The 11,274-nt window shown below is 43.1% G+C and overlaps 1 protein-coding gene across 1 annotated transcript; it reads right to left on the bottom strand.

Annotated features, from left to right (window-relative positions):
• Positions 1-413: 413 nt before the first annotated feature.
• On the bottom strand, positions 414-10,730 carry LOC134024801 (single-minded homolog 1-like). Its single transcript, XM_062467502.1, has 12 exons — positions 10,603-10,730; positions 9,753-10,214; positions 7,284-7,366; positions 6,991-7,080; positions 6,770-6,878; positions 6,596-6,681; positions 6,224-6,423; positions 5,800-5,906; positions 5,317-5,464; positions 3,180-3,342; positions 2,588-2,975; positions 414-2,218 (listed from the first exon to the last, which is right to left on the bottom strand). The coding sequence occupies exons 2-12, from the start codon at positions 9,925-9,927 to the stop codon at positions 1,458-1,460; spliced, it is 2,310 nt and encodes a 769-aa protein (XP_062323486.1). The 5' UTR covers positions 9,928-10,214; positions 10,603-10,730; the 3' UTR covers positions 414-1,457.
• Between the last annotated feature and the right edge of the window lie 544 nt (positions 10,731-11,274).

Here is an 11,274-nt window from a genome sequence, read left to right as displayed (position 1 = left end):
ACTCACTTGCTCACTCACTGACACATGCACACACATTCTCTCTTCCTCACTCCCCCCCCCCCCCCCCTCTTTTCATCTGGAGATGGCAAGCAGAGCACTGGTAATGGCTCTACCTCCTGGAGCATTGTACAGGGTGACATCTGGCAGCCTATCAGATGCCCGCGTCAGTCGCTGACGGATGGCAGCTCCTTGTCAGACAGACAGAGTCAAGGGCCCCGGCCATCAGTCCAGACAGGCCCGGTCAGTCCAGCCAAGTGGCCGACCACATATGAATAACTTACATACATCACAGAAACCCTGATGGCAGAGAAATAACCCTTCCGGCAAAGGTCAAAGTGGTTAAATGTGCTGAGGTCTTCAAGGAAAATAATCCAGCTGGACTGGAGGCCGTCCAGGCGACGTATCTGGTAAAGTCATGACAAGGGTTGCAAACACGACACAAAATCGTTTTACAAGATCTGTAATGAAAGTAAGCTAAAAGTTTGTGATCTATGTGTATGAGTCAAGTAACAGATACAATTGAAATACCAGCTCTGCAGAACATGCAGCCCGACCAATTAGTTCACCTCATTTGATGGAAACCAAAACAGGAGTTACAGTACGGTTTGATTGCAATTGCATTGTATTTCAATTCAAAATACATTTTCTTTCCAATTATTAAATAACTTTCTGATCCGTTATCCCCCACAGAAACTTTCTTTTACCTTATGTACATCATAAATAAAACGAGACAGGAGTGACATTACATAAATTTACCCTGTCAATCTTGGAACAAACAGTGTAATACGAAGCTCTTAATTTGAGCACAATGTTGGAGCACAATATCTCCCTCTTTAAAACTACAGATAAGAAATGCAGGGACACATGGTAATGTGTTACCGAAAACTAAACGGGGCACAGATAATGTAGAACATTAAAACTCAAAAATAACTTTTTGGACAAATGTGTTGCTAAACGCTACACATGGGACATGCTTATTTGACATATTGACAAATTAATAACATTTCAGGGACGTTTTTAACAACGTACATTGTCCTGTCATTTCTTTGTGTTCAGTCTTGTAAATAAATCATGTTACTTTTGAAGATGGTATAGGTTCTGTAAAATCAGTGTCCAGGTTACAGGGTTTCTAGAATGGAGTTGCACATTTTTGACCAGCATGGGAAAAAAGTGTCTGAGTTAACTCAGATAACCGCTGGAGCATGACACAGAAAGTTTGCGACTTAAAACATCGGGTTTATCTTTAACCTGGCTGCAAACTCAATGACAGCCTTTGGTAGTTCTCATCCTAGTAAATACACTGGTCCACTGTCCCAGTATCAGAGTAACACCTGTGTTATGGACCAGTCCCTAACCCTTTAGCCAGGTCTTCGAGCTATAGTTAAAGGGGATCATAATAATTTGTAAAGATCTTGCATTGTCTCTTTCAGATCGGGACATGTCTGTGTCCTGTGTGGTCAGCTCCCATTAGTGATGATGACTGAGGTGGCCTTGTGTCCTTGCATCTGGTCAGCCTGCATGCGCATGTGTGAGGCCATGTCATACTGCATGCTGCCACATCCCAGACCAGAGTAGCTGCGCAGGCTCTCCGGGTCATACAGATGCTCCAGGGAGTAGCCAGCCAAGGCATAGGTGGCCGCGTGCCTGTCCAGTGTCTGTCTGTCCTGGGCTGGGTAGAGCAGCGGGCTCCCCACCGGAGGGTGAGGAGACATGTCTGTCTGCAAGTAGTCTTTAGTGACCCCCAGGCCTGACCTGGGCATGCCCTCCGAGCTGGGGCTGCTCAGACGTGACAGGGAGGCTGGGCTGGCCGTGTTGTCGTCATTATCGTGGGAACCCAGCGTCTTGCCACCGTCATCATCGCGGTGATGGAGGCGGTCGGAGGAGGTGAGGTTGATGCTGGTGAGGCCGGGGCCTCGGCAGACCACTCCGGGCATGGCGGCCTGGGGGAGAGGCAGGGAGGTGGTGAAGCAGGGGCTGTGGGTTTTGGAGAGGCCTGAGACGGGGCCCAGGGCATCCAGGGGCCCCTTGTGCAGCTGCAGACGGCTCTCCTCCTCTTTGATCATCTGCTGGGTGGCCCTGATCAGGGTCTCTATCTTGCTGGGCTCCTGAGGGCTGGCCCGGAAATGGTCGCCACGGTAACGCTCACCCGAGTCACTGGTGGAGCCTCCGCCCCCTTCGGGCGAGCTCACCACGCTCTCCTCATCCCAGTGTCCTCTTCCTATTAGACACAAAAGGTCAGTAAAATCATCCTGCTAGAAATTGTTATTACAAGTTGGTTATTGGAATTACAGCCGAGGACTGAATGTATGCGGTCTGAATTGGTATCTAAAAAGTTCTATCCAGCCAACCATTGTTTGCCTTGGCAAACCGTAGACTTGGAAGTTATTTCTTTGTTTGGGGAAATAGCTTGGCTTCAAAAGTGGGCGATTACCACAGAACAGATGGTAGCAAACACCACATTGGCAAGAAATTGGTGTAAACAACTTAGCATGGTCCACAATAACATTTGGTCAACAGCTAGAAGGAAAAGCGAGCCCACTGATATCCCCAGAACCAGATGGCCAAGGTGGCCACCCTACCGCCTCACCGTGTATGGCTCCGTGGTAGGAAGTGAGGTCGTAGCCCTCGCCATTCTCCAGTGAAGATTTGGGTAGCGAGAGGACTGAGCGTGTGGCATCCCACCATGCCTCTCGTCCAGACTGGGAGGTGGAGCCCAGGAGGTAGCGTCCAGCTTGGCAGCGGGCTCTGTCGCAGGCAGGGGTGTGGGGGTTGCCAGAGCCATGGGTGAGGTCCTCCTCCGATAGGGCGAGGCTGTAGCACAGCGAGCCCGAGTCAGGGTAGAGTCTGTAGGCGCAGGACGCCTCCATGCCTTCCCCGGAATCCAGCAGCTGGGGCGAGGCAGAGTCCGTCAGAGGGCTGCCTCCCCATTGGCTGTCCTGGTCTGACTCTGAGCGCTCCTGGTGGAATGCTGAGAACTGGGGATGGGAGTGCAAAGCGTTTGAATTTATGAAAATAATTCCAGCTTCCTAACTATTGACTTCCACTACCATAACCATTCACTAAAAGCGTTCACGAAACGCTGCGTTGGGAATTTTCAGCCCAGGTCTGCCTCAATCCCTGTAGACCATGTTGTAATAACGGAAGGACTGATGGGGGTGTTTATGTGTCCAGTTTATTACCTGGGGGTAAGGAGAGACCCTAGCTTTGGCCTTAGAGTGACTCAGACGTGACTTAGTCCCTTTTCGCTCCTCGGTGCTGCCAGGAGTGCTGGTGTAGGGGAACGGTGGCTTGCTGGGGCTCATCTGATCCAAAGACAGCTGCATTCCCTTATATTCCGTATCCCTGCAAGCAAACACATTTCCAGTGGCCATTTTGTACAACGCTTTTCTTTCAGAAGCATTATAATTCTGCATGTCGCTTACAGTAACTGCTAAACTTCAGACGTCTCAGTCAATATTGATTACTGATTGTGTGTCATACCGATTTCACAAACACCTTTTTTGGTCTGGATTAATGAAAAGACCACGAGAAATGGAAACGGTCATCGAGATAAGCTTCTTCTGTGTAATATTTTGCTTTGCATTGGAAGCATAATAGACTGAGCTGAGGTAATCATTCATTACAACCGGACAAACATTGCCAGAACACACACACATGCTGATGTGTGAAGAGTTGTCACATACATACACACATGCTCGACTAGCTATTCATTTATCAGCTGGATATGTATGTACAGCATATGACAATCTTTTGTCATTTGCAACCCATTGCCCTGTGGTTCACTCTACCACTCTGTCAACGCCAGAAGAATAAAAAGGTTCTGTGTCAATCGCTGAGCAAACACAGACCCTATTCTAAACTTATCACATCAACAGTATGTAATAGCAGTCAGTGGCATTTTAAACCCTGTGGCCAGCTTTTGACCCCGACTGCGTCCGGCGTTTAATACGGCTCTAAATATGACCCATTCTTCATGTCTGACACCTCAGGGAAGTGGACATGTTTGGATATGTGCCAATGTGTGTGTGTGTGTGAGACACAGATATTTGCTCTCGCAGGTACAGTAACCCGTGGCCGTTCCCTGCAATGTATTGTGACCTCTGCGACTTAACGCCTGAGCCATTATCTGCTAGGCCTTTGTGCAAACTCAGCTGTGTTATTGGAATTCCACCCTGGCGGTGGGGGGAGGGTTAAAGTCAGGTCACCTTAGACTTGGAATATGCTTCTGCCACCCCACCCTTCCCCCAATTTTTTTATTTTAATTGTAATAAAACTATGAGTTGGACGGCAAATTTGGTATGCTGATCAGCCAAAAATTACACTGGACATGTTTGATACCTGTGTAGAAACATTAACATCCAGTTACCCCTTGCACTCCTCACCCATACTGTGCCTTCTTACACTTTTGTAATAACCTATACTGCAAACACTTCAAACTATTCAATTACATAATAATTATTTTGTACAATGTTTTGACAATCGGTCTTGCAATATAATATGTAAACTTAATGTAAAGTGTTATCCAATGTGAATTGAATCCATTTGAGTGTGCATGAGAATCTTTCTTTGTAAAGTTTCATTTGGGATAGTTGTTTTACCATTACCTTTTGTAAACACACGTAAGAAGATAGAGCTAGCCAGCCTGATACACACAAACACACACACACAGATTAAGAGCTATGTCTGGATCAACCAAGCCTAACAAGGAAAATCCAACATGGGTCGCAGCTATGAGATAGCTATTGATTTCAAGTTCACTGTGTCATATGGATTTTCTTTCCTGGGACTCCAGATCGATTGTGACAGTAGAGGGCTTTTAGATGGGGTTGAACCCACATGTTTATCTTACTGTCTCCAAGGGTCTTATCCTACCTTGCGCTCTCACCACATACAGAGATTGAGAGATACACATCACACCAGACAAACATCACACAAATATCAGGCATCACAGTGCTACACAAACAAACAACAAAGCAAGTCCTGGATGAGGCTTAGTCTGTTCTTCACTCCATTCAAATGACCCTAAATCCCCAAGTGAATATGTTACCTGTTTTCTAGGGAGAACAAAACTTGGACAGGATAAAGTTTGATGTGTGTGTCCTACACTTACAAGTGATCTGACATTTTGTTTCCTTACTGTAGCTTACTTACTGTAGTGTAGCTGGAATCCCAAGACATCTGTATCAAGTTTAAATAGTATTTTGTCCATTTGCATAGATATTTTGGGATTCCAGCTACACGCTGACACCCAGTGATACAATATTAGCAGTATACTCAACACCAAATGCAAGACCTAGAACACTGTGTGTGACTCACGTAAGCACATAGTTGACACTGACTATGCAGTGAGGTCTGGAGGAACGGCTGTTGTGGACGATGGTGGCATAGCTCTGGACCCACACCCAGCCACCATGCTTGGCCAGGAATCTGTAGTACTTAGTGGTCACCTGGCCTTTCACCAGCACTGGGGGCACGAAGAGGTGGGCAGAGTCGGGTTTCAGTTTGGTAGATAGAAATTAGAAATAGAAATATTGCTATTTTTTATAAATGACGTTTTTGGGGGTGTTTATCGACAGGTTGTGAATGTGGTTTTTACGGATGTCTGCAGAAATGTGTATTTGTGTGTGTGTGTTTGTGTGAGAGAGAGAGACAGAGAGAGAGAAAGGAAGGAGAGAGAAAGAGAGAAAACAACGAGAAAGAGAGCAAACTATGTGTGTCTGTGTGTGCTGTAAGAAACACACATGTGGTCCTCCCCATGCAGTTGGTCTTACTACGAATAGCCAAAGCTGCTGGACTCACACAGGTGGTGTGCACAGCGCAGGTGGAAGGTGTCACAGCTGTGCACGTGGTGGTACAGAGTCTTCTCTATCAGATCCTGAGGCTCGTAGCCTGTCAGCTCGGCTACCCTGAAAAGAGAGGGGGAGAGAGGGGAAAGTGGGAGAGGAATGAGGAGAGGTGACACAGCAAATGTGTAATTCTTTCAGGACAGCTTTGTCATGAGCGGATCACATTTTTTGAGTTATTACCACGTGCTTGTAGCTTTATTGATTAAGTAAAATTGTTGATACATTTTAACATTGATTTAATACTTGGAAGGGGGGGATAGGGGCTATTCATACATAGTGTATTTGAAATGTATTTAAAATTCTAGCGATGCACTCGGAAAAAAAATCCCATCCCTGATACCCACAGTTCAATGTTTGTTATTTTAGTTAGGCTGTACCTTGAATCGAGGAAGATGAGTTTCATGTCGAGACTGGCTCTAAACATGAACATGTTGCTGTGTAGTTTGATCTCGGTGACGGCGCTGGGAGGCAGCGAGTGGCCCACTGCTACCAGCCCCACGTTCTGGTAGCAGCCATCGAAAGGCGACATGTCGAGGCTGTACTGGCGTATCTTTAAGTAACCACTACAGTGGATCACCTAAGGCAACCGGAGAGAGGATAATTATTATTTCAGTCGATAAATAACGACTATTCGAGATACTTCTGTGTCTGGGTGGTAGCCTACTGTATGGAAATGTCTTCAACGAAATATTGCATACATATCGACACATATCATGATAATGAATTCGATTCTGAAACTTATAGCCTACCTTATATCCACCACTGGTAAGGCCTGCATTTCTTTTTGCAAGCACACACTTCATTCTCAAGAAGAATGAGCGCTCCGCCTCATACTCTGAAATGTATCAAAATGTTCTCGTGAAATAGGATTTATATATAGGCCTAAGTCATATATAGGCTATACCAAAACAAAAAAGGCTTACCTTGAACGAAGTGCGAATGGTAGGGTTGGTGTGGGGTTAGGACTGCCGTCATTTCGTCGTGGTCAGCCGGGTGAACATACTCATAAATACTGTTCCCAGTCAACTCTACCTGTTAAGAATAACCTCGGTAATTAAGATGTTATAGTTTCATACAAAATAACGTCTGTCAACCAACGACTACGGAAACGAATATCGTAGTAAGAAATACACCGGACACGGACCTGAGAGAGTCCCAAATGGACTGAAGCTGTCTCTGAGATGTACATTATCTTCCCGTCGGGAGCCACCACAAAGATGAATCCGTCTAACGTCTTCGACAGAAAAAAATAGCTTTCATTCAATCGAAATATTTATAGCGTATTGAAAATATTAATTTCTAGACTGCATGGATTAGGTCAGCGATATAGGTAAGCAGGAGAAAAGACATTTTGAAAAACTACTTTTTCACACCACATGAAAAAACTAACAAACAATTGCCTACAATTTTGTTTTAAATGGCTATACAGTAGGCTACCTGGAGTAGATGAGATCCCAACTCGCGCCCTACATTATCCAGTGACCTTGTTCGACTTGTGTGACCCCAAGCTTCACCTAAACCTGAAAACAAAGGAAACACTTCCTTTAATAATAATACAAAAGTTACAAAGGTGTGTCGATATACATTACCTTTCCGTCTGGCGAATCATAATTGTGTGCAATATAGCCTAATTTAATTTTCCCTTTTGAACTAAGGCCAGGGGGTTCGTCATGGTGCTGTTCTTAGATGATGGTCGCGGTGTTGATGTGGTGATGACAATGTTGCCGACCTTGCCTAACTGTGACGATTTTGTTTTGATTATTTATGATATTGTTGGCCGTGTTGTTTCATAGTATTTCATGTTGTGTTTAAATTGGTGAGATGTTGATCATGCTAGTGATGTCCCGAAATTCAGCACTTACATGTTCTTGTAGCCCAAGTATTTTTACAGTTTACTCGACTATGGAATTCCATGATTTGGAATGTCAACTTTGGACCATTGTTGTTCTCCCCGAGTCCACAACATTGAGTGCCCCCCCTTCCCCCTGTTTGATAACCCACCCTAGTAGTAGGCTTTTTGTATTTTGCTGTCTTCTATCTATCTATCTATCTATCTATCTATCTATCTATCTATGTAGTTACAAATAAATAATGTTTAAGTTGAAATAACTTAACATCTTCCAATAATGTGTTTGCTTTCTTATAAAGGCCTATCAGTGATTAAAATCGAACAATTAACTTCAATAAATATACTTTTAGCATTCAAAATCGTAGCGGAAACCAAAAGTCTAAAAGCAAATGAGTTGTTAAATGTAAATTATATAAACAATGATGCATTTGAATATATATTATCCATTGTTATATTTTCAATTGTTTGTCATTTTAGCAGAAAACAACACTAGAATTAACATCTTGCACATGCACTTAAAGTACTGGATTTCAGCAAATTAGTGCACGTGTGTAAAAATCTAACCTCACCATTCGACAAAAACAGACAAAACTGGTCAGCAGAGCTTCAGAGATTTTAGGTTTTCTTTTACAGCATGTAGGCTATCGGATAAAAAACAACACAGATATCAAGATGTCATATAAAATGTATTTCCTCCCACTTTGTCAGTTGGTGCGGGCAGATCGGACAAGGATCATCATAATAAACTGTACGCAATGTTGGCCCATTGGCGCGTATAGGCCAATGTGTTCTGAGGATTTCCACTCCCCTCAAAGGAATTAAGCAATAGCTTTAATTTTCAGACGACAATTACTTTATATTATTGTACCAAGTACAAGCACAACACCAATGAGTAAATGATCAGTAGACAGACACCTTAGCCTATATTTCAGACAAACACAATTAATTACAATCGCTTAAATCAACGCTTAAATGTTTCTATTAGAAACAACATTAAGTGCCCTGACGAGTGAATACCATGATCTGTATTATGAGGGCTAAGAAATGCTTAACATAGATGTTTACCGACAACATAAGGCAGGCCTGTTATTCTAGGACCTATAGGACACCGAAATTGAAGTTCAGCCTATACCTCTCAAAACGTTGCTTTAAATTAAAAATATTGAAACCCGAATGTGGATGGCTGCCCTATCCCACACGAGACCTATCCAATTGTAGTAAATAAACGAATAATAATGAGTACTTAGGCATAACTGGGTTATTCAGAAGCCTCAGCCGTAGATATAGTCGAGAGTTCAATTTGACATGTAGGCCTATTTAGACAGGTGAAGCATTATGGCTAGGCCTATAGGGTACGGCTACAGTATACGTCACATTTCACAACGTATAACAAAGTTATTGACTTTGCATAACAAAGTCAATAAACACATTCTTTAAAATGTCTTTTTAATTTAAACTGCCAGTAGGCTATAATTATTTTAGTGCATTTAATTGACCAAAACGTAAACATAGCTTCCATCTGCACGACAAGACTCCCAAAGACTCGTAGCTTACAATGTAGGTACAGTGGCCTATATATTTTATCTATGCTATTTAGGAAACGCAAAAGTATAGCCTATATCAAATATGTTACGGTTTACATAAACATAATTAAGTAACACGCAAGGACCTTTTTGTAAATTGGTGCAGTCATTCTCAGACACGCAGAAGAGAAGCCTGTTCGGATCTAATAAAGACAGTAGCTAATCATGTATAGTCTAAAATAAAATCGAAAGAAGACAAAGAAAGCCTATGTGTGAAAGGCGATGAACCGAACACCCACAATCATAATTTTCAGTGTAAATTCTGACATAGAAAATGCTCTAACATTTAGGCCTTCGTCATACATTTGGCCTCCACCGTATCGAGGGTCGACATAACTTTTGATGTCAGAAACGGGCCTTTACATTATTCACAAAAATAATGAATAAAGAATAACAGAGAATAACCTGCCACACACCTGCAACTGATCCAATTGCAGATGGTGGCAGATGTGTTGGTGAATAGCCTGTACTTACCCTGAGGGAAGACAATTCTCATCTTCAGGTAACTTGTAGTCAGTCGTATTATGGAGGCTTTGTCCAGCTGTGATGTGATAGCAGACGGTAAAGGCAACATTTTTGCCAGTTCGTAGAATTCGCTGTTTTCCTTTTCCCGTCTAGTCCTTGCGGCAGTTTTAGACTTCTCCTTCATTTTGCTTTCTTTCCTTCCGTTTGTACTATCTTAAATCATTCCTTTACCCCACGTCAGCCCATCAAAACCCAATAGCAATAATGTCTCCGTTAGTTTTTTTGGCATGGCTTTATTGCCAAACAAATGCAGCAGGCATATCTGAACTGTTTTCAAATTCCTAAGCACGTAGAGATAGGTTTGTGTCCGGGGCTTTTGGCGTTTGAGTGAAGATTTTTGTTATGTCAGACGTATTTAATTGTCATTCAGAATGGCGAGAAGCCTTCCATGCCGATTGCATTCCTTCATGCCTTGAGAAACACAGTAACACAAAATGTTTTCGATATGCTATCGTGTACATGCTGTCAATTTAATTTAATTTAAGTGAAAATGTATTCACCAATTCTACTTGTAATTCCCGCGTTTCATATATAGCTATGCTAACATTCATGAGAGTATCGTCATTGTTATGATAATATCTGGTTATGATAATTGTGGCACAATAATAACAGCAGTAGATGTTACAAAAATAGGCTAAAGCCTACATATGTAAATGATCAACTTAAAAGCAACACAAAATAATTACGCCATATATTAAATATTTTTACTCAGAATAGTAGGCCTACTACAGAAAACGTGGATGGAGATAATGACAGGGCCTTCGCTAAAAAACATATTCGATGTTTGTAGGCTACTTACCTCTTTTCAGATCCCATAACCACCCTCACGCTGCCCGCAGGGAATTTCACCTGTCCTGAGCAGAGTTCACCACTCGAGTAAGTTAGTTTAGTTCCAACTCCTCTCGGAATTCCACCTGGAAAGGCGAGCGGACCCCTTACTGCATACACTTCTCTAAATTAGGGACGCACGACGAGTGGAATTCGTGTCCAGACCGAGTCTTCAAACTGTCTTCGTCTCTCTCTCTCTCTCTCTCTCTCTCTCTCTCTCTCTCTCTCTCTCTCTCTCTCTCTCTCTCTCTCTCTCTCTCTCTCTCTCTCTCTCTCTCTCTCTCTCTCTCTCTCTCTCTCTCTCTCTCTCTCTCTCTCTCTGTTCAGGACCAGCCCACTGTCACACTTGCTCTTATTGGGCAACGAATATTGAGGTCGACTTTCTCATTGGACGCCCGTGATGGAAACACACACAGCCTGTAGTGAAAGTGTACTTTGTGTGAAACGTTCACCTTTGACCCAGACGGAGCTCAACTAAGAGGAAAGCTTGGATGGACGTCGTTGTTTTCTCTAGCGGAAACAGCGGTCTTAAAACAATAACAGAATTATGCTACACTGTTTCGAACGGCCTCTAATATCTGTTTGCATAATGTTTTTGTATTTTAGATAGGCTATAGGCCTACCTATTTAAACAATATTGATC

Source organism: Osmerus eperlanus, chromosome 8 (assembly GCF_963692335.1).
Source record: "Osmerus eperlanus chromosome 8, fOsmEpe2.1, whole genome shotgun sequence".
NCBI classification, from domain to species: domain Eukaryota; kingdom Metazoa; phylum Chordata; class Actinopteri; order Osmeriformes; family Osmeridae; genus Osmerus; species Osmerus eperlanus.
Note: the sequence above shows the minus strand (reverse complement) of the source record. Positions and strands in the feature narration are given on the sequence as shown.